Source organism: Pungitius pungitius, chromosome 4 (assembly GCF_949316345.1).
Source record: "Pungitius pungitius chromosome 4, fPunPun2.1, whole genome shotgun sequence".
Classification (NCBI taxonomy): domain Eukaryota; kingdom Metazoa; phylum Chordata; class Actinopteri; order Perciformes; family Gasterosteidae; genus Pungitius; species Pungitius pungitius.
The window spans coordinates 21,577,662-21,601,601 of record NC_084903.1 but is presented as its reverse complement, the minus strand read 5'-3'; the positions used below and the strand labels follow the sequence as shown (position 1 = coordinate 21,601,601).

At 48.8% G+C, this 23,940-nt stretch overlaps 1 protein-coding gene across 1 annotated transcript in view; it reads right to left on the bottom strand.

The window, feature by feature from the left end:
* LOC119226341 (zinc finger protein 609-like) overlaps positions 1–23,940 on the bottom strand; it is a 58,372-nt gene that overhangs the window by 15,038 nt on the left and 19,394 nt on the right. The window contains 4 exon segments of the mRNA XM_062561849.1: positions 2,830–2,893; positions 2,895–2,972; positions 2,974–3,031; positions 3,033–3,058. Coding sequence (XP_062417833.1) covers positions 2,830–2,893; positions 2,895–2,972; positions 2,974–3,031; positions 3,033–3,058 — 226 coding nt within the window.

Below are 23,940 nucleotides of genomic sequence, written 5' to 3'. Positions count from 1 at the left end.
TGGAGTGGAGCTTCAGTGTCAGGCCAAAGGGGAAGGAGGGCGGTGGGAGGAGTGTTTTTAAGGGGGGGGGGATGCGTTTCAGGAGCAATAAACTTCCCCGGCGTTTCAGAGATGACATTTGAGAGGCATCAGCCCGCTGAGCCTGGGGGGGGGCAGAGCGACGGGGGGGGGGGGGCCCGTCGCTCTGCCACTGCCTCGTCTGCACCGAGGGCATTTGTGTCCTTAAAATACCATGGCGCACCCCCCCAACCTCACCTCACGTCTACGCTTCAATACCCTCCTCTGACCTCCTCGAATGCCACAGATTCACTTTCCCTCGCCTCACATTATCCATTTATCGCCCGACACGGGGCTGAAAACACAACTGTGACTATTAAGCGTCGCGGGTAGAGCTCTTTTTTTTTTTTTTGCAATCCCCAGTTCAGTCCGGCCATTATCCGGATTCACCACATAGAGGGGCCCCTGCACCCTACAACCCCCCCCGTGCCGGAATCACAGACACACAGTCGCCCTCATCAGACTCTTTCTTGTCGGGTGCGACCGTGGGGTCGCGACTCCTGCGATTGCATTTTCGCGAGGTGTCGCCGAAACCCCCACCCTCCTCCCCTCACACACCCCCCTGGCTCCCTCCTCACTCGTTTCCCGTCTCGGGCACTCGGCGAGTCGGGGTGAGGCGCAGACAATTACCGGGAGCCTGTTGTTCATTTACTCCCACAAGGCCGAGAGGCGGAGGTGATGAAGCAGCTGTTGGTCGGCATGCTAAAACCAGCGCTCTGTATGAGACTCGTCACGCAGAGAAGTGGGGGTTGCTGGTTGCTGGGGGGGCTGCTCAACCTCACTGCTAATCAGAATGCCTCGGCTATTTCTTTGGAGGTGGGGGGTGGTGGGGGGGAGCCCTCTGTTTGTTGCTCTTCCCTGGTACTCTGCCTGGATGTGCTTGATTTCCTCATTTGGTTCTCATTTGCTCAGTTGCTCCACAATGAGAGGAGAGAGGAGTCTGCTTTCATGGGTCTCTTTCATGGGGGGGGGGGGGGGGGGTTGGCAGAGAGGCGGTGCAGCATCTGGGTCCCTTTCATTTAAAAATGAAGCCGGTGGGTTGTCGGGGGAGGGGGGGGGGGGCTCTCTCCATTAAACCCGACGCAGAATGCGACACGCTCGATGTAGTGTGCAAAAATGGAGGCTACTGGGAGACGCCTCGCTGGGTTAGCTGGGATTCATGAGGCGATGCTCCTCAAAACCAAGAGCCACCAGCCAATAGCCGTGTCCACCACATGTCTCCACCCTTTCTCACATGGTCTTCTACCCTGGCTGTGAACACCTGATTTTATTTCTTTTTTGGTGTCCGTTATAGAAAAGGTAAGTGTGTTAAGCTTCTGGAAACCCTTCAACGTCTCTGATTGCGGTAACAACCTGCGTGTTACACTGCAGAGTGACCCCCCCCCCCCCCCTCTCTTCCCTTATCCCCCATACCACTTTAAAACCACTCAAAAGCTCCCACCAGCACCCCCCCCCACCACCGAGGCGGATAGAGAAGAATCAGAGGAAAACCACTACCTCTTTCAGCCAAACAGCAGCTTTGAGAGAGCAAGTGCAGGCAAGAGGACAGACTGGGATGGGGGAGGGGAGCTGGGGGAGGGTCAATCACTCAGTGGGAGGCAGAGAATGAGGGAGACAAACATAGTACTGGTGTTGGCACTAAGCCATGTTTGTGTCACTAACAGAAGTAGCCTTGTCTATCGGCTGCTGCCCCTAAAACCCCCCCTTCAAACCCCCCCCCCCCCCTCTCTGCCTTGCACTCGTCCTTTCCCAGTTTGCTGGAAACAGAGTCAAGGGGGCGACCGGCTGGATGCTTGGTAACAGAAAAAAAAGGGTTGCAATGGAGAGGAGGACGGGGGTGAACCTGACACGGCCCAGAGCTGAAGCAAAAAATCACAAAAAGGGAGGGGGGGTGGGGGTGCGGCTCAATAGCAGGGACTGTGCTTGGGGAATGTTTTATGAGGCAGGGACCCTTTTTCTTCCTGCTCGGTTCCTCCAAGTGAAACCACAAGCAGCACTGTGGATGTGTGGGGGGGGGGGCGATTTGTACTCCGAGCGAGCGCTGGCTTTGAAGATTCTGTGTTTTTTATTATTTTTACATGCACGACCGAGGGGGGAGGGTGAATTCTCACACCTAGCAGAACCCGATAGTGCTAGCGATACATCTTAAAAAAGGCAAATGTGGCTTTGATCGGGGGCGGGATGGGGGGGGGGGGGGGGGTGGGACTGAGAGTCTGAGATTTCACTCGGACCGCACTGCAGGAAGGGAGCCCACTGCAGTCCCAAATGGCAGCCTTGCAGAAATAAGTGCTGTGTGTTATGAGGCATGTTGTTGCTGAGAGCAGATAGCTCTGTGCAAGTCCCGTCTGCGTACTCCACAGCAAAAAAAAAACAAGGCCACCTAAGAACTGCCTGCCAACTACTATTCTTGTTGGCAATGCTGTGCAGCGTGTGGGGCTGTTAAAGCCCGTATTAGTACCACCACCAGCTCCTGAGGCGGTCAGGGCGGATCCAATTACGTCTGAGCAGGCGAAATATGTACGATAATGACAGCGGGACGATTATTCCTCTAAACGACGGAGGCTTCACTGAAGCCTTTTGAAAAACCAATACCACTTTGACGTGTTCGTGCAACCACACTGGCTATGCAATCAAAAAAAATATTTAAAAAAAACATCCCACATATATGTAGCCATTAGCCCGCCACACACCTCCCCCCCTTCCCACACACACACACACACCCTTTAAGACTCATTTGTCCCACTAAACGGCGCGTTGAGGCGCTCCACTTACCGTCTTCGGTTTCCTGCCACACGATGCCCTCCAGATTGACACTGGTGCCGGGCTCGCAGGGCCCCCAAGCACTCGGGCTCGGTGGCCAGGGCCACGTCCGACGTGTTCACGGCCACGGAGCGCGTGCGCACCATTATCTGCTCAACACGGCGAGGAGATCTCGCTGTTGCCCACTGCGGCCAGGAGGTGGAGGGTGGGGAGGAGCTGGCGTGGAAACAGGAGATTCCATCTGTGAAGAGAGGAGCGAGAGAGAGAAACATGAGACGCTTCAGAACCACTGGACAAACACAGAGGTCACGTGGGGGGGGAGACGCCACAACAACATGGAGGACGCCATGCTGGAACGCCGCTGGACCTAAAATGCAATCCTACTCTGAGGGATGCAGCACTTCTGTGTCTTTCATCCACGTTAGAGCTGGTTAAGAGGCAGGGGGGGGGTATGTTGACTGCTTTGACTGCAACTGTGGAAGGAGAGAATTAGCGATGCTAGATTGGTCAAACAACCCTCCCCCGCCCCTCTCTTTCCTCCCTTCGCGAGCCGCCAAGCGGGAACAGTGACACCAAATCATCTCACAGGCCAATCACCGATTAATTCCCCAAACTAAAGAGCTGGTTGTGGTGGTAGGGGAGGGGGGGGGGGGGGGGGGGGGGGGGGGGGGGAGTGTCAGTAATTGATTCCACCTGTTCTGACACACTGTGACAGCAATGAACAGACAGAGAGGCCGACGCAAACCCTGAAAAGGACAGGGAGGAAGGCAGATGACGGGCGCAACTGAGATAACGGCAGGAAAGGAAGTGTGTGGGCGGAAAAGAGAGGGGGGGGGGGGGGGGGGGGGGGAAGAGAACTGAGGTGGAGAGACCAGTGGTGATTTAAGGGCTGCAGTGACACTGGGCTTTAGTGCGGGCTTGGTTCAAGGCGGTCGGCATCAAAGCGCTGCCAACGGCACACATTTATTAATTGGGTCCAAACCGCTGGTTGCTCGGGGATACGCCGCCAACGCTGGAGCCAATTAGACAAAGAAGACAAAATGATAATTGACACATTGGACCATGGACCTTTGCGCCCCCTTAAATAATTTCATCCGCTAAGTGTTCCTAACGGAGCCGGATGTGCAGAACACAACAATTCATCTTGGCGCATATATATATATATATATATACGTATATATAATCGGATGGAAAGCACGTGGTCGGATACCTGGTCAGATGCATGAATCCCGCTTTGGTTTATTCCATTGATGAAAAAACCCCTCTAAAACAAGATTTGGTCTGAAGCTGCATTTAGCTCTTAGCCGAGTGCACACAAACATCACGAGAGTGCTCCGTTACTACATTTAGACAACACTTAGGCGTGTGTGTGTGTGTGCGTGCGTGCGTGCGTGCGTTTTCTGCTTTTTGCTGGGCGCTCATCCAATGTTTGGAGGTTTTCGTAAGACTGATCGTGCAAGACTGAGTCACACTTTGCAACTGCAGCGAAAGCTTGGAATGACAACACACCGAATAAGAGCAAAACGGGTCAGGAAGATGGAGAAGGATTAGCATTTAAATCATACTTTTCTCTTTCTGTCGAGTCTCCATTCAAGATGTAAAAACATGATTAGCAATTCATTTCTCGCACCTTTTTCTTTTCTTTTTCTAAGCAATTTGAATGAACTCAATTATTTGCGACTGATTGATCGTGACCTATGCGTCAAATCATTTGAGACACGGCCATGAATCACGCCGCGTGACACATTTCAGATCAGATCAGGACGAGCGAGCTGGTGGAAGCCGCGGCCCGGCCGTGACCGCGTGGGTCGGACCCGCCTTCTGAGTGACAGCCGGCGGGGGGAAAAGGTGCACGCCGGGGTGGGGGGGGGGTCGGAGACTCACCCGGAGACGACGCAGGGGCCTGTGGTATTTTTTTCTCCTCCACGCTCTCGCACTATTGGCTAAAAAAGGCGTCCCGTTTTTGTCCAAGCCACAGTCCAATAGCAGAGAGAGCGCTCCGGACTTCCTTGGCGTTCTCAATGGGCCCCTTTGTGCTTCCTGTTGCAATGTTTGTTTAATGCAACAGCTGACCAGTGGCACAATGTGCACGAACAGTGGCGCTTCTATTTCCACATTCCATCAATGGACGGTGCGAACAAAAGCACTTTCACTGGGGAGGCCGCAGAATGTGAACCCACACGGGGGAAATGCCTGACACACACGAAAAAGAAGAAGAAAAAAAGCAACCTACACAATTACTCTCCCACGGCAGACAAGACACTCGCTGCAGGGTTTTTTTTTTTTCTGGACACATTAACTTGGGCTTTAACTTGTTTATTAGAGTTGGGATTAAGAAACTGAGCACTGAGCTCGGGCGAGGATTACCCCAGAGATTACTCTGGCAGTGTCACATGGAGACACCTGTCCCTGCTGTTACCGGAGACTGGTGGGGGGGGGGGGGGGGCTTTTTATATTGGCTTATGTTGGTTGTAAAATGTTACAAGAAATCACCTGGATGATTGTAATGTGATTTATTGTGTTAGAGATAAAGTGTTAATCCTTCAAAGTGAAACAACGCTGCCAATCAAAAGTGAGGAAATAAAAATAAATAAAAAAAACAGACTTGGATTGTGGATCTTTTGACATGAATGAACACATCAAATCGCAGGCCTTGTTGTGTTTGACCAGCTGTAAGTATCACGGCTCTGGTTTTAATAATCAAGTGACCTTATGATGTTTGATACAAATATTATCGCCCTTCTAAACAACATGCGTCTCGTGCACGATCCTTCATGTTCGACACGGGGTAATAAATGTGTTCACGGCCATGGTTTGCCCTTTCATACGTGACTGCTGTTACAAGAGAGAATTATGTTTGCAACAGCAGCTCAATACACATCACTGATGCACCATTAAATCATATTTATTATTTTACTGCATTACTAGGTATGATAAAAGAAGAAAAAAATAAAGCTTGATAAGCAGCTTCTGTTTTACATGCTGATTTCATGTAACTGATCGCGAGCGTTTTCGTTCTCCATTGAACTGCATTTGGAGGGACATCCATGGCGGTTAGAAGTCTGTGTTCACCCCGAAAAGGAAATAACACCCAGAGGTCGAGTCCGATAGCGCACACAAGGTCATTTGGATTAACCGCATATGTGGATTTATCATCCAACCCGTCTCTCTATCATAAGATTGTGCTTTATGGGTCAATCTAGTTTTATTGAGGGGAAAACACTGTACAAAAGAGGGCTTTTACTGTATCGTCACGTAATCTTTTTGTATATCGGGTACGACCGTCCAATGAAGGAATGTGTTTATTTTGTAATAAACCATTTAATAAATGCCTACAGGTTTGTTTATTATGACACTGAATGTGGGTCAAACAGAACAGGTCTGAGACGACTGGGATTGATCTAAAATAGGCCCCCGTTTATTGTGGCACGGTATAGATTTTCCAGACTGATAAAGCCTGAGCAGCTAAACACCGTTTCCCAACATCAAAAGAGAGAAACATCTGTCTGGAAAAGAGAAAATGTAATTCTTCCTGACACAAGGGCCCATTATTTAACAAAAAGGACTCCTTACTGAAGTGCTATTAGTTGGCCGAGTTCTGTGTTCCCGCTCCAATTATGTAATTATTTTTGACACCGGGGGCAAACCCTGTGGACATCTTTGGTGAGTTAGTGAGGTCAAAGGTCGGTGGAGATTACACTTCTTGGTCGGGTGCCTCCTTTCAACCTCCCCAAATGGCGCAGTTAAGGGACCCGGGCTCCTTTATGTGGCCGCAACGGAAACCATGTGGGGACCTCGCAGTTATCTGTACTACGTTAAAGAACCACATAGTTAATAATATGTTAATTAAAATAGAATTTTATTTCTATTTTGAAAAAATCCAATCATGTGCTAACCTCAGGTAGCAACAACCTATGATATTGCGATACACAATCCACAAAATTAATCTGAAATCCACTTTTAGCATTGAGGGAGGTGGGCGGAGCCACTGTCCTCTCTAGCTCCGCCCACCTTTAAGCTGCCGAAGCAAAAAAGTAAATACGTTTCCCCAGAGACTTTGAGGAAAGCCGCATTCAAACCCTTAACCAGCCAGACGACGGCATCGCAGGGACACAGTCCGCGCTTATTTGCATCGAGCTACAATTGAAAACAAAATGCACGGGGACCTCCTTTCACCACTGCGACTACTTACATGAGCCGGTAGAGCAAGAAAAAACGAAACAAAAGAAACACCTTAAAGTGGCGGGATTCACGTGGTGAAAGGCCTACCCGAGTCTTTTCACCGGCCCATTTCCTCCACGCGCGGCTCTCTTTGAAGCTCGTAATCACAGAAAAGCGAAAGAGGGGAAACGGGAACACCTGACAGGCATTGTGGGCCGCCAGCTGGTGAGAATAAGGCACTCGGTTTCCAGGCAACCCTCCTCAGTGTCAGCTGCTAATTGTGCTTTCAGGAAGGCATCGCCAGCCATAAATAACACAGAGAGGAAACAAAGCTGTGATGAAGTTGGTCACCCACAATCCCCCCCCCCCTTTTAGAGCCGCGATGAGTGAGCCCAGCAGGTCGTCTGGAAATATATATATTTTTTTTTTTAAAAGACGCCGTTTGCAGCTTTACTGTTAAGTTGTTGTCGATGACAAGCTGGAATGACGTTTGAATTCATGTAAAAAAAAAAAAAAAACACATTTGTGTTTAACCTTAAAAGCGACCTGTACACAACACGTCATCTTCTAAATGGGCTCTAAGGAAAACTGACACATTTTGGCACTTAAACGCCATCAGCTCGGGTTTTATGACGCAACAGCGCCGCGAGGAGCCGAGACATAAACGTGAAGACGCCTGCAAGAGTCGACTTTGGTCTCGCAGCCGTCGGCGACAGCCGTGAGTTACGGCCGGCGGCGAGAGAGACCGCCGACGCTTCCGCCCCTCGCTGTAAATTTGGGGCGGTAATCAAACAGGCCTGATGTTAACCTTTTTTTTTTTATCTGTGGAGGCCTCTTTCCTGATGAAAGGACGCCGTGCGTCAGTGGAGGAGCTGCTGCTGCCAGACAACGAGTCAAAGTGATGCAGCGCGGTGGAGGACGGAGCCCAGATAAGTGGGAGCTTACCAATTTGCTCGGCCTAATTGGCACGCTTAAGTCAGAGAGAGAGAGAAAAAACCCTCTTCTTTTAATATAAAACTGCAAAAGTGGAACTGGAACTGGAATCAGTATCTGGTCAAATGATGATAACCCTCTCTCCCGCTTGGTGGACTGGGTCGCTCACTCCAGAGGGCGTGTGTGTGTGTGTGTGTGTGTGTGGGCACACTTTACTCTGGGGTCTTGGTTCAAGCTTGACCTTGTCAACCTTAGTCCTTCCCTTCCTCCCTCTCTCTCTCGCCTAGTATTGTTTTGTGAGATGGCGGGGGTGGGGGAGGGGCGTGACTGGGTTAGAAGTGCACTGGAGCGGAGGTATTATGGCGACTAGAAAGATGTCGGGGGCGGGGAGGGTGTGGGGGGGGGGGGCAACCTGAGCTTCCCTGCTGCGGCTCTACTTGGCTCACAGGAACCACGCGGCTCCTCTGACCCGGTTGCTCCGGGAGATTATCTGTGGTTTGACAGTTAGCGGTTGGTGGCTGGATGTTCAGCAACACGCTGTGTGTGTGTGTGTGTGTGTGTGTGTGTGTGTGTGTGTTGTGTGTGTGTGTGTGTGTGTGTGTGTGTGTGTGTGTGTGTGCGCGGCAACGCAACCTAAGAGAGTTGGTGAGTGCAAAGGCCCGAATGCTGGCAGCTGACAATTATGGGTGATATCGATTGATCCGGCCGTTTCTTCTTTTATTGACAAATTAACCGTTTGCCGTATGTCAGAAACAATAAAAACGCTCAAGGTGCCGTCTTCAAATTGTCCAACCAACATTACAAAAAACACAAAGAGACAAAGGCAAAGTTTGAGAAAAGCTGCAAAAAGGACATTTATGTTTTGCTTTGAAAAAAGCAAGATTGATTAAGAAAAGAGCCACCGATAAATTATCTGTTATCATAAGCTGTGGTGTCACCGTTATCCAGAAAACGCAATCAGGATGCTAATTCTGCGCCGCTCGCCCCCCGTCCCATTTCTCACATCCCCCCCCCCCCCCGCTCTGACCCTGGGGTCAGTCGACAACAACCGTATTCTATTACGACAATAAACTGCATTCTTGTCAAGGTCACCCACATGTGTTCCGACTGGGGAGCCTGAGCCTCCAGCGACGGGAAAACAGATAAAAACAGAGCTCAGCCGACAAGGCTTCCTCCCCATCGGCATAAAAAAACCTGACGGCAAACCACAACGCCATCATCCACAGCTCAGCCACTTGGACCTCCCCCCCACCCAAAATACCAGTGATTCACTCTTTGATAGTCCGAGGCTTTGACTTCAGGTTGGAGAGAATTTTTTTTTTTAAAAAAAGGTACCTGGCTTCCTTTCACTTTTAAAAGCCCCAAAGCCGTTGAGCTAAATAAATATTCCTAGACTCACTAACCTTTTCAATGTGGGAAACAAAAGATATTTATCAAGTCACACGTTTTATTCAAAAGGAAAACAAGTTGTTATTCAGGCGGTGGGGACAGTTCCCCCAGAGCCCCCCCCCCCCTCCAACATCAAACTATTAATAGATTTCTGTGGGTGAGGGCCTTCCCCGAACATTACAAAAGACAAACATCAATGAACACACAAAAAAAAAAGAGTAACGGCATTATGCCTCATTATTTCCCATTGTTTTGTGTTGGATTGGCCAACAAAAATAAACAGAAAACAATACCTAGCGGAACGTAGACTAGCGAACATTGGAAAGTATATTTTAAGATCAACTCGGCGAAAGGACCAACCGTAAATATTTAACAATAGAATTTTTTTTTTTTTTTAAATGCCTGGAAACACCTTCATACAGTCAGGAGGCGTCACGCTGCCGGCTTTTAAAAAAAAGATCCTGTCAATGCGACTCGGGAAAGAAAATGCTGCAGAGGGTTCAGCCGCTCAGACGGAGAAGCAGGTGATGAAGGTGGCGAGGTCAAGGCCGAGGGAGTCGTGTGTATGTGTGTGTGTGTGTGTGTGTGTGTGTGTGTGTGTGTGTGTGTGTGCGGAGGAGCATACAGACACTCACTGCCGCCTACTTTAACTCCTCTGCCACTCCGATCGACCTCTGCCCCCAATGGCCACCATTACGGAGCACAAACCTGCTCCGAGGACCTTTTTCCACAGTTAAAACACGGTGCTGCTCGCGACAAGTCCAACAGACACCAATGTATGTATTTAGTTGAATAGGGCAGGTCACTGGAAGAGGCAAGATGAGATTAGATAATCCGTTATTGGTCCCACAGCGCGGCGTGTCCACGTCTTGCTTTTGATAATCACAGCCTGGCGCTGACCCGGGTGTAATCCTGGGCGGGAAGTGAGGGCTCTGACCTGGAGATAAATCTCTGCTCGCAAGTATCAAATCAATCTAAAAGCCGCTCCGCACTACTCCGCGGACGCACTCTGGCACGACAACAAAGGCAGACGTCGGAGACGCTGGTCTTAAGTCAGAGGAGGGGGGGTGGGGGGGTCTAAAGAAAGGAGATCTCCCTGCCGTTCAGATCGTTAAAAGAGCACTGATAGTCAGATGGAGGGGGGGGGGGGGGGGCTGTGGGAGGGTGTGGGGTGCACCAAAAGCTCCCTTCGCCAGCCGCTGAGCAGAAGTCCGCCGCTCGCAGCCGTCGCAGTTTGGTGACCTTGTTAGTTTGAGTGCCTAATCTGCTTAATGCCCTGGTAAAAATAAACAGCCGGTGCAGACATTGTAGTTGTCCCCTGCCCCCCCCCCCCCCCCCCCCCCCCCCCCCCCCCCCCCCCCCCCCTCCCCTCCTCTTCCTCCTCCGTCCTGCAGCGATCCATAAAGACACAGGTTAACTCAGTCTTTATTTATCCTGGGGACTCTGTGTCCAACAGACTGTCTCAAGAGCCGCCCAGCAGAAGGTAAACTAATGCTCTTGTGCTTCCTCTCAGACATCTGAACATAGTTCCAATGTGCAGGATGTTAACAAGGAAGAATGACCAAATTTTTTTGGTCTTTAAGTTTCATGCTATATTTGGCTTTAATTTGAAGATTTTTCGAGGTGCATTTACTCCCGACACTTTGCTTCGCTGGCTTAATAATTCATACCCAATATTGGATTTGAGAGTAGAGAGCAGAGGAAATAATTAAACTCAAAAGTATTAAAAAAATAAAATCTACAAAAAACGCAGTCGACAAGTTATAAAGTGTCCATTTTTACATTTGAATTATTTATCGACTTTCAGCCATCGTGGTAAACTTGGGAAGTTTAGCACATCCGCCAACCAATATTTCTGCACAAAATAAGACGTCTCTCTCCCAAATACTTATCTACTGCTGTAGATACATCGGTAACAGCATTTCTTAAATACAATAATTCAAATGTTGTATTTTCTTTATTAAGTTTGTTTTTAATAGTACGTTACCTGTAGTTTCACATCTTTAAAATGTTAATACCTAAATAACGACCTCGTTGCCATGCCAACAAACCCTAATTGAAGAGGACCAATCAAGCCCTGCCGGTAAGTACTGCACATCTGATACGATGGACCAACATGTGAACAGCGTGTGCAAAAAGCAAGTGGAAACATTAAGGTAACAGCTTTGACATTCATCGTAACTCGATCAAAACCACCGATCCCAACAAATGGGAGGTTTAGTCTGAAGGTCGAGCAGCGCAGAAACAGTGCGTCGAAATTCTTAAAACGGTATATTAAATGTCACATTCAGCCATGACCAAATTGCCGGGACCTCTGGAGTAAAATCATCAGCCGTGTTACTAACAATAAAGACATACCCAAATAATGGTGACATATGACTGTGAGTGAATGGATTCTACAGCAAAACGTCCCACTCTTCAAGGGGTACATGAAGCTAATGGATGTGATTAAGTATAATTTAGTTTTCTAGATGGACAGCGAGCCCCCCCCCCCCCTTACCAAACATAATTGAATGTGCAAGCACAGCCCATCGCCAAGGACTAAACAACTCCCCAGCCTCCACTACAGAGAGGAGCTCATTTCCATATCATCTTCACCTTCATTGATCCACTCAACACGTTCCTCCTCCTCCTCCTCCCCAACGCAAACACCCCAAGGTGCTTTTGGGATATTTGGAAGTATGAATGTGCAGGGTAAAAAATAAAAAAAGAGTAGTATTCAACCACAAATGTCCACTATTTGGGTGGACGGTGAAAATGATCTCGGCAAAAACAACCACCAACAACCACGGCGTGAAGGGGCCGACCCATTGAGCCCCCGCCACTAGAAAACCCCCGAACTGTGTTCATCACTCCCGATGGGATCACCAAGCCGGTTGGCCACTTGGCTAAAATCGCACCGCGAACCAGGGAAACCTTTACGTGGACCTTTGTCTTTGGATGTGCGGTCGGGTCAGGGTGATAGGGTACGGGTTACATAGGAGGCAATGTGGTCTCGGCATGAAAGACACTGCAGGAGTTATGGGTTCAAAAGGTGAAGGGTTTCCTTTTTGTTTTAATTGAGTTGGATGTAATTAATGTGAAGTTGTTTTGTTTTTTTTAAAGTCAGGAATATCCAGAGAATCTGAGCGTTAAACGTGTTCTGTGTTTGGTTCATCTGAACGGGTTTGTTCCAAGTGGTTCTGGTTTCCTCCCAGTCCCAAAAAAAAAAGGTCATTTATCCTGGGGTTCACCCTGGGGCCGATGATGCTCCGACATCCACGTAGATTCTTCCGTTTTCTGATTCGTAATTATTTCCAGCAGATCTAATCACGTCGCGACCCCCAAAAAAAAAAATGAGTGACAAGCGTGCCGACCAAAAAAAAAACCCCAAAACACGAGGGGACAAATCTCCCACCGCGAAATTTCGCCGAAGGCTGTTCTGACGGGAGGTGGGGTGTGGGGGGGGGGGGGATAATGCAACGCTTTCTGTATTCAAGGACAGCGGCGCGGCCTCCGATGAGCACATCAGCATTCATAAGGGCGCCGCGCGGCGCGGCAGCGGTGACTTTGATGCATGTGCTGCTCTTGTTTAAGGAGGGGAAGCAGCGTGAGAGAATCAAACCCTCCAAACCCCAGAGGAGTCCTTTGGCACTCAACCAATTCTTGAGGAGGAGATCTTTCTTTTCTTTTCCCTTTTGTGCGAGCGGGCGGACGACCTACATTCATCACTTTGGGGGCTTTTAATGCAGTAAAGCATGTAAGTGCAGGTAATCCAATACTCGAGGAGTATTGAGAAGATTTCATTCGCTGGAGGAGGAATAAAAAAAAGGGACGACGCCGCAGATGAGGTGTAAGATGTCAAATGCAATAGTTTCCAACATATAGTCAATAAATAGCTTTCCCACACACACACACACACACACTGGACAAGCTCGGCTCAGCTATTAGGACTCCTTGTTCCGCCGTTGAGTGTTTCCCAAAGTCAACGTGAACTTTGCACCAGCGGTGAGTCGGCCGAGCATCGACTCCGGAACGGGTTTTACTTGGTCGTCACGCTCACAATGACCTCTTCATAACTCTCCGTGCATCGTTATTTTAATACTCTCATCTCTTGACGGGCCAAGTCTGGCCCCGCTGAGGTCCGAGAGCCTCCGCCGGGCTGCACGAATTCAAAATGGTCGTGTAAACAGTGGCCAGCTCCAGCGCCCCCCCCCGCAAAGTCAGATAGTTCCATGTCATCGGGTTTGAAAGGACTTGGCGGCGGAGCAAGACTTTGGTTTGGTCAGCAGAACTGCACAAACCGTCAGTGTCTGTGCACTTAATGCGTATATGGTTTATTTATTTATGTCTCTTTAAGAGCATTAGCTGGGGGGTGAGGGGGGGGGCGGTTTAAGGGATTCTGTGGTGATGAAGCGTTAAGTTGCTGGACGGACGCCCAGGTCGGCAAGCAACAAGATGCTTTACCTCATTCTCCCCGATGAGTTAAACATGAAGGGCTTGTGTAAACTCATGAGAATCTCGCCCCGGCGTTCACATCCAACACAAATACTGCTGCACTGAAGCCACTATTCCCCCCCCCCCGGGGCAATGACGGGTCATAGATGTGGTCATATAAGCTCTTCAAGGTGATTCCTTCTCTCGTAATAAATCTTGGTGTTATGCTATGAAACCGGAAATATGAGACTCCGGAAAGGATGCAGTTAGCTGACCTTGCGTAGCTTTTGACGCTAGTCTAAAAATATTGTTCGACGCATGCAAGAAGGGGTAAAAAAAAAAGAAAAAAAAGGAAAAAAAGCACGCAAGGGGCTCCTGCGCGTTTCTATGAAAGCACAGAAGCATAAACTTCTTCAAGGAGGATCGTTAATGCCTCGCTGATGAACGCTAACGACGTCCTGATTTACGGTTATTTGGAACCCTGCCTGAATTCACTGCAACATCATTACTCCCCACTCTTAAAAGACATCAATAAAAAATAAAAATAAACTAGTTTTTAGTACTATAACAAGGATGAACCGTCTTCGTAAAATAATTAGTTTGTCGCTGTGGGTGTTTGGGGAGGGGGGCATTCGCATAACATCTCCAAACATTATCTACACATGGTGAAATGAGCAGCTTGGTATTGGGGGAGGAGAAAGGGAGTCCTGCAAGATACAAACTGCTCCAAATTGAGCGGCTGCATCGCATGGAACCATCCATCGACTCATGAATGTTTGACATTGTTCCCGAAGGACGGACGTGTTCTCCCTTTAATTTCTATCAGCGGTATAATCCCCTTTTGAAACCCTTTTTTAGGGTGAATTAGACGGGCCCTGCATTCAAAAGAGATGAGTGGAGAGACGGGTGGGAGGGAGGGGAGGGGAGGGGGGTGGAGGGGGAATAATCACAAGAGCCTAGCTGTCTGTGTGGATTAGAATGGGGAAATCCTTTCATCTCAGATCTGTATTTCCAAGCTCTGAAGCGTGCGCCGAGGCGACGCACTGAAACCTTCAAAAGCATAAAGTACACCGCTCAGCCGCCGCCTACAGGCCGCCGCGCCGCGGGACGCCATTGATGCACGAGAACGTTTACGCTTACCCCGACGCTGGTCCGGAGAAGAGACTCGTGCAAAAGCGTCGCTCTCGGGGGGCCGACCTCTCGGACCCGGGGAGGGAACGCAACGCAACGCGATCCGACCCGCGAACGCCATCGTCTCGGGCGTCTCCCTCGGCATGGGGGGGGGGGGGGGGGGGGGGGGGGGGGGGGGCGCGTGCAACAGGGGTTGACACTTTTAAAAACACTGTGAGACTGTGATGACGTAAACATCTCACATCCCTGTGGGATAAACAAGGGTTTCATAACTATGTATTTGGATTGAGACAAACAACAGAAAGGGCTTTCTTTCTCTTCCACACAGTAGCAATCGTCCCTTCTACGAGACGTTCGCTTGGAGACGTGAGCACAGGAGCGGATTGGAATAGTGCAATACAGAACTATTCAGATGGGATCTCCTCCCAAAGTAAACCAAGTAATGACCACTTGCTGCCAAACAAACTACTGCAGCGTTTGTATCTGAATATCTTACATTATATTAAATTCAATATTTTTCTGCGGTTTGGCCGAACAAAATAAAACATTTACAGATGTCACCTTGAAAGATGTGACAAGCTTTTTTTTTTTTTTATTCTGATGTTTAATCGAGCAAAGAATGAATCAACAACTTGTCTGCTTTCCATTAGCTCCTTTAAAGCTGTGGCCAGAAAAATAAGAGCATTAGGAAACAGAGCGTAATCATTTAGGGAATGCGAGAGAACGGACAACCAGCGAATCAAAACAACTTTCTCCTGTCATTCCTCTTGTGTTGTTTTATGTTCGTATGAGTTCATGCATCCCACTGATGGAGACAAGTTGACCGGCACACTGGCCGTTGGAGGTTTCACGCCGCAGAGCCCAAAAAGGAACGCGAAGTGTGAACTTGGATGACATGATGGAGGTGCACGGAGCGTTACGCTCTCCTCGGGACGACGTCGAGCGTCTCTCACAACATCGGTTCGATTAAATGAGGAATTTCACAGCTGAAGCATTAGTGATTTTCTCCAAACGTGTTCCCTTTAACAACATACTGGCTGCAAACAATCCCCTTAGAAAAGCATTAAGGGCTGCATGGGGGGGGGGGGGGGCGAAACGTAATCCTCTCTCTAATCACTCTTGCTCAAACACTGCTTTGCTGTTAACTTCATCTTTTGCTAAACTAAAAACCTTTCACAAGCCGTTAAGCTCTCGGACTGCAAGTATTTTCTCATCCAGCGTTTCGTGCATTAAAAACAAAAAAAGGTCATTGACATGAACAGAAGGGGCAGAAAACCTGTGCACCGTGGTGCAGTTTCACAAACTACTGGGAAATCGCCCACAACCGGAGCTAGAGAGTAGAAAACTTTCAGCCACCTCGTCCCTCGCTGGTAGAAAATTCCAGTCGAGTAGGTGTAGGGGGGGTGGTGGGGGGGGGGGAGAGAGGGAGGGGGGCCTCGTCTGCTCCTCCCCACTGTGTGGGTTTTGTTCTGCTAATCAGACCACATGCCTCAAGGATTCAGGAATCCAAGAGCTCTCAGCCAGCTCCTCTCATTCCACATCCAGCCGCAGCAGCCTGTGACAAACTATTCAGTGTGTTGGTGGAGGGGGGGGGGGGGGACGGGGGGGGTTAAAGACTCTATCCATTCATAACACTGTTCAACCCTCCCTCCCCTCCTAATCTGAGGCAGTTCTTTACCACCTCCTCCTCCTCACATGCCCTCTCACCACAGCAGAACCCTTTTTCTCTTCTTTTTTTTTTATCAATCTGCATTCTGCACCCTGGCTCTGAATAGGCTCATGGTGTATTATTGGACTCCGAGTCCAACCACTCGCCCACTACAGGTTTGAAATAGAATAAAAACGCAAACCGGGGCGCACATTGAAAGCCTCCATATTCTCGTTCTTGTTCTCTCCCCTGTTCTTTCCACCCTGGTTGGCTCTCTCGTGCTACAACGAGGCTGGAAACTCTGCCGCCTGACAATGGGAGACAGCTGCTCGCACTGCACAAGTCCTCCATGAGCTGAATTAGTGGTACAAGCCTTGCCCCCTCCAATCCCCCCCCCCCCCTTCCACTCGGGACCTCCCCTCGCAGAGCAACGACTCCAGACACCTAAGCACACATTGTGGAAAGCTTCGGTGTGGGGGGGGGGGGGAACATGGGCTTTGTTCAGTCATGATTGCTGCTGCCCCCCCCCCCCCTCCAAAAAGGTACAAAGGTAGCCCAACATTGTTTCGTGCCTTAATTGTGCATTTAAAGAAGACACAATGAGGTTTACGAATGACACTGAAATAAAGCGCCAACGGGTTGGATGCCTTCACAGGCAAGCAATAAAAATCAAAATAATGACAAAACAGAACCATCAACAAATCACTCAGGGATCAAAATGTAGTGAAGCACAGCCAAGTATGCTGATAATAGAAATCTGAGAAAACACTAAAATAACTAGTTTTTAGACTATGGTGAATAAGACCTGATGAAATCAAAATACTAGTCACACAATAGTATTACTGATGGAATAACCAAACTACTATACTACTTTGGGGGGAGGATTTTTAAAAAAAACAGCATTCTCCGGGCTGCCATGAAAATGAAAACCAATGTTCAGCACAGAACAAACATGTTCCAAACAACATCGACGCTCTCCTCGCTGAACGGGATCCTACCAACAAAGCAACAAAACCACAGCTTTTCCTTCAAACGCTTTCCACTGATTTCCACTTTCCAAAGCCGGGAGGAAGCGGTGAGATCACGGGGCGCGAATCAGGCTAAACGGGGCGCAGCGAGGTCAAGGTGACTTACGGGCGGCGGCGTTTACGGCTGGAAAGACCCGGTTCCAGTACTCAATATTTCCAAACAAAAGCCCCCTGGACAGGGATTTCCTGAGCAACAAGGCTATAAACATTATTCTTCTAATTTAATATAACAACGGTTCACTCATCTAGGGCGATGGGAAATACTTATGAATGGTCTTTTTAGGTCTAGTAGTGTACAAACTTTGGATGTGAAAATTATACTTTAGAAAAAAAAGCTGGAATATAAAAACAGTGAAATGACTAACTTGGCCGCGTTCCGTGTTTGTACCAAACGACGAGAGGGAGCCAACTCATCGGTGGCAGCTTGAGATGGAATTATTAAATATGTATTCCCATCCCAGAACCAATCCGCTATTAAGCGCCGCGAGGTTGTGTTCGTCTGAACCAGTCTCCATGCACACATCATTAATACGCATGTTTGGGAAACGGGCAGAATATGAAATACGTGGCGGAAAAAAAACCCCCGATGCCATCATGGATTGATGCTATATTTTTCATCCCCTTTTTTAGGTTAGATTAAATATTTATTCTAAAAGCGAGGGTTTTGAAGGATGGATAATGCATGCTGCAGTCCATTCTTTTCCATTGTGTGCTCACAAAATCCATTGTGATTTACAGCGATTCCAGCGGCTGTTTTGGTTTGCAGCGGCGCGCCGGTGAGGGATAAGATGCCGTAAGCCGTGGAAATGTGGGGTATGCATGGAATGCTTCGTAGTCTGCAGAAACACGCGCGTTCACATGAAATGAAAATGTAAAGCGCTCGACCCACGTTGGGAAAATCATTTTCATGTCCATTCCAGCAGCTGTTTGCTGATTTAAAACAGAACAAGAACAAACATTCTCGTTTCCAATTGTCCTTGTTTCCATTTTATTCACGTTTCCCCCCCCCTCCGAGCTCATACCGCTTCACGTTATTGTGAAGGCAGCTGCTAATGGCAGACGTGGAAAACAATTAGTGTCAAATGTTTTCTTCCTGTAGCAGTGAGGGACTCCCCGAGGCTGGATGCTTCTTACAGGCAAGAAAAAAAAAAAAACTAAACAGAAATCACAACCACCTGGGGGCTGGCAGACAACTCGCTGCTGTGGTTCATCACCTCACTGCGGCAGTGAGCAGCGATCAGATGAATAAGACGGGTTATTGGTCTGTTGTCTAAAGGTACAATTGGAAGATGGTAAAAGCTGATAAATTGAGCTGTCCAGAGAGCTGGGGGGGGGGGGGGGAGAGATCTGATGACCATGATCTGACGTCACAGAGATGAGACTCAAAATAAGTCCGAGTCTCATTAAGAAGACCCGGGCACAGCGATGCAGAGCAGACCTTTGGTGTGATTTTCCATGATAGCTGCTCTACTTACCGCCGAAGGCCTCGCTCCTCTACATCCGTATAATTAGGGGTGGGGGAGCGCGAGGCGCGCTCGGGTTGGCGGTTAGCGCCGCTACCAAGGAAGTGTGGATGAATTATTCAGCGTCCGGGGCCCGCCTCGCTGTTGCACCTTCCGGACATGTGCCGATTAGCGCTCGGAATACACTGGACGACGTGGGAGAAGCCGCTCGATTAGAATCAGCGGGCGAGATGTAACCAGGGCGACGAACTCCCATAATATACATCTCGTCTCAACGTTTTGTTTTGTCCCCTCAATGGCACAGTTTGTGCCGACTGCTGAATAAACGGGAGGATAGTCTGTGGACACCGAGGCTCGTGATGGAGAAATGGGATTCCGCTGTCACATCATTTTAGGAACCATCCATTACAGACCCATTTTTTCCGCTTGTTCAATGTACCCCCCCCCCCCCCCCCCCTCCCCCTGGTTATTTCATGACCCAGCATCAGAAATACACGAGGGCAAAGGGCCAAATTGCCCCCAAGAAATAGAATTTTGCCCCCGATATCACAAGGATAGGGGCAAAAAATTCCCCCATAATTACCTCCAACGATAATTACAATTTAGTTAACTTGTCAAAAACATTGTAGCCGCAATAACCTGGTCCAGTTGCCATTGAATAATTTGATTCTCGTCTTGACTGCGCGTGTGGGAAGAATCACACGTTCTTTAAAAAATAAAAACAGGAGCACTTCTTGATCAGACCTGTGAGCGACGGAAAGTAAATCCAGCCTCCGTCTCTGGTTCAAAATACAAAAATCCACGCACCCATCGACCATCGAAAAATGGAAGATAGATCCGCTCCGGGTGGAGGAAGACGCCGAGAGAACCACCCGCGGTTTTTGCAGGTCACGCGAGGTACTCGAACCTGCCGACGACAAACCGCCAACGGCGTGGTCAACCTGCGCCGCAAATTATTCTGCTGACTTTATTAAGGCCGAGCAACAAACCATCAGCCTACGGGGAGTTACGACTAAGTGTTAATTATCTTGAAATGATTTAACTGAGGTGGTCAGGAGCCCGTTACGTTAGCTAGCTCCGATTAGCTGTTGAACTAACGTTAGCTACGATGGCTCGCTAGCTAGCTAACTTTAGCTAACGTTGGAGTGCAGGCAGTGAGAGATTTTGCTCCTCTCCTCATAACTAAAAGATGGCAGTAAGTTAACTTATCTTCTATTTGGGTAAAATACAATTAGTTGGGACTTCAGTTGACTCAAGGTTTACAGAAGCACGGAGTAATGAGCTCCAACTGTGGAAGCTGTGAAACGGATGCAAAGACAGCCTTCTGCAGAAGAAATAATTTCACATATTGCTTAACATGAGAAACTACAAAAAAAATCAAATTAGATTCTGATTCTCTGTTAATTTTGGTTAAAAACTAATTAGTTTGAATCTGTAGACTACTGCCTAATAGTTTTATTGCTGCCATTTGATGACAAATGCATTTACAGGAAGCCCAAATAAGTATATATATATTTTTTTAACAAAGATAAAATGTAATGTGCCCCCAATTTCTAATAAAATGCCCCTAGTTTTAAGTCAGTGGGGGCAGAAATTCCCCCTGAAAGAACATGTAAATATGACCCAAGAAATATCTGGGAAGAAACAACGTAAGCCTAAAACCCATATTTAGATATTCATTAATATATGTGGCTGTTATGACTCAGAGCGTCATAGTGGGGGGAGGGGGGGCAGTTCCCCTCCCTGCCTGCGGTGGCTGCTGTATGTTTTTCCTTGCTCTGTCTCTTTTCCTTTTGCAGGTGATTGGATGTCGGTGCATAAAAAGGATCCTGTGTGAGCCAGCAGCTCGCCCCAGCCATGCTGCACCTCATGGACTTTTGGGTTGGTGGGGGGGTTTAGCAAGGAGGTCGGTAGGGGTGAGAAGCCTTTGTTTGTTTGTTCATGTTTTTTCCTGTTTTTGGGTAGGGAGTTAGGTAAGACACCTGTATTTTTGTTTGTTTCTTTATGTGTCCTAGGGAAGGTAGGGGGACCTGCACGTATTGTTTTGTTTGTTGTTTTAGGCCATGCTCACCCTGAAATCTATGACCTTGAACTAAAATAAATACCCCAAAACGAGAAAGCGGCGGCCTTGGTCTTTGTCTTAATTACGGGATTACTTAACTACTTGTATGCTACTTCCGGCTCCCCTAGGCCGGGCGTAACATAATTGGGGGCTCGTCCAGTCTTTTCTTTCGTCCTGCATTGCTGGTTGTGTGGGTGAAAAATGGAGTTTGATTTGGACAAGTTTGTAGCTGATCCTACACTTCAGCAGTTAAGCAAATGTAGGAAGGTGGATTTGGTGCTCATTGCAAACTCTTTTGACATAGAAATGCCTGTGAACATAAACCGAGAGGAACTGAGACAATTGGTGACCGATAAGCTAGGCGAGAGGGGGCTGTTTACTGTAGAGGGGCTAAAGAAAGTGGATATTCAAGCTACGCCGGTGATGTCGACGGAGGCACTCCAGCTGACACTCCGCGTTAGGGAGTTGGAGGTGGAAGCTATGCACCTTAAAGTTAGAGCCTTAGAGCTGGAACGCCAGCCCGGTGGCCCGCCCCGGTCCCCTATAATAAATCAGACACCTCAATCTCCTCACGATAGCTTTGATGTCGGCAGGCATATAGCGCTGGTACCACCGTTCAGAGAGTCTGAAGTGGATTCGTATTTTATTGCATTTGAACGCATCGCATCCACTTTAAAATGGCCGACTGATGTTTGGACTTTGCTGCTCCAGTGTAAATTGGTGGGAAAGGCTCAGGAGGTGTGTAATGCTCTGACACTGGAACAGAGTTTGGACTATGATCTGGTTAAAGCGACAGTGTTAAGAGCATATGAACTAGTACCTGAGGCCTATAGGCAAAAGTTTAGAGGTGGGGGAAAGGATGCGAGCCAGACCTACGTAGAGTTTGCGCGTGGAAAAAGCATGCTTTTTGATAAATGGTGTAAATCCAGTAAAGCTACGGAGTTTGCACAGCTGCGGGAGCTGATGCTGTTGGAAGAGTTTAAAAAGTGGCTGCCAGAGCGCATAGTCTTGTATTTAAATGAGCAGAGAGTGATGACCGTTACTGAGGCGGCTGTCCTGGCAGATGAGTTCGTCTTGACTCACAAAAGTGTCTTCTCATCTTCTGGGCAGCGCGGGCCACCGGTACCTGTTGTAAATAAAGAGAGGTCGCCTAAAAATTTTAGGCGCACTAACTCTTCAACGCCAATGGAAAGGCGTGAGTGCTTTTATTGTCATGAACTGGGCCACTTTGTTGCAAGCTGCCCGATATTACAGCAAAAGGAGAAAGGTGACAGACAAAGCCCTTCTGCAGTCGGGCTAATTCAGAGCGATGCAAGCACTAGTCGGTCTGAGCTTTGGACAGAGGAATCGCGAGAATTTCATGATTCTTTTAAGCCTTTTATTTCACACGGTTACTTTTCCCTCAGTGGCCGTGAGGGGGACCAGATTCCAATTACAATTTTAAGGGATACTGGGGCACAGCATTCTGTGGCTCGAAGTGGTGTGGTGCCATTCTCTGACCAGTCCTATTGTAGGTCCAACTTGTTGGTGTGGGGAATTAAATTGAGTGTCTTGAGTGTGCCAGTCCATGCAGTTACCCTCTCCTCCGCCCTGGTATCTGGCCCAGTGCGTGTGGCTGTGACGGATCGGCTGCCCATCGCAGGGGTTGATCTCATTCTCGGGAATGATTTAGCTGGGGATAAGGTTTTCCCTACCAGTCCTGAGATAACTGGACACCCTACTGCTTGTGTACCCATTTGTGACGCCGCACCGCATTGCATGCCGCCCATTGATCCAGTCTGTGTGGGACCCAGCGATCAAACTCTCAAACTGGGTGATTTGGTGGATCTTCCCATACTTAAAGATGTGGGCACTGGAAAACGAGGGGAGCCTAGTGTCAAGATGACTGTGGACAATAAGCTATGTTTGGCAGTAGAGAGAAGTCCGCTAATTATCACTCAACAAACGGATAGGACTCTAGCTGCCTGCTTGTCGGCTGCCCGGGAGCAGAAAGGTGACTCAGAAGCAGCAGTAAGGGCGGACTTTGACAACTACGATGAGCGGCACCAGGCCTACTGCAGGTTTGGGGGCGGCAGAGGGCCCCGCAGAGCCGGTGGCGGCGCCAGCGACAGTCACCCTGGAGACGGAAATGGCGGATCTGGAGGACCTGGAGGTGGAGGACCGGCTCGCTTGAGAGAGAGGCCCCCCCGCAGACCGGACTTCAGGGAACCTTCTGATGAGGAGCGAGCACAGAGACCTCGGCTGCAGCTGAAGCCTCGGACCGTGTCTGAGCCGCTGAACCAGGTCGCCAACCCAAACTCTGCTATCTTTGGGGGAGCCAAACCGCGGGAGGAGGCAACCCCGGGTGTATTCCGGCCATAATCTGCTTGTGTTTCTGTCTTGTATTTGAAACCACAATCAACGCCTTATGCTCTGATCATTACTCTTAAGACAGTGTCTTTAATGTGATACACTTTGATGTCAATATCGTGGCGGGTGCATCATCACGGATAGGGTGTTGAACAAACATCTCTTCCAATAGAAGAAATGTTTGGTCTTAAGTGGGGGGATGTTATGACTCAGAGCGTCATAGTGGGGGGAGGGGGGCAGTTCCCCTCCCTGCCTGCGGTGGCTGCTGTATGTTTTTCCTTGCTCTGTCTCTTTTCCTTTTGCAGGTGATTGGATGTCGGTGCATAAAAAGGATCCTGTGTGAGCCAGCAGCTCGCCCCAGCCATGCTGCACCTCATGGACTTTTGGGTTGGTGGGGGGGTTTAGCAAGGAGGTCGGTAGGGGTGAGAAGCCTTTGTTTGTTTGTTCATGTTTTTTCCTGTTTTTGGGTAGGGAGTTAGGTAAGACACCTGTATTTTTGTTTGTTTCTTTATGTGTCCTAGGGAAGGTAGGGGGACCTGCACG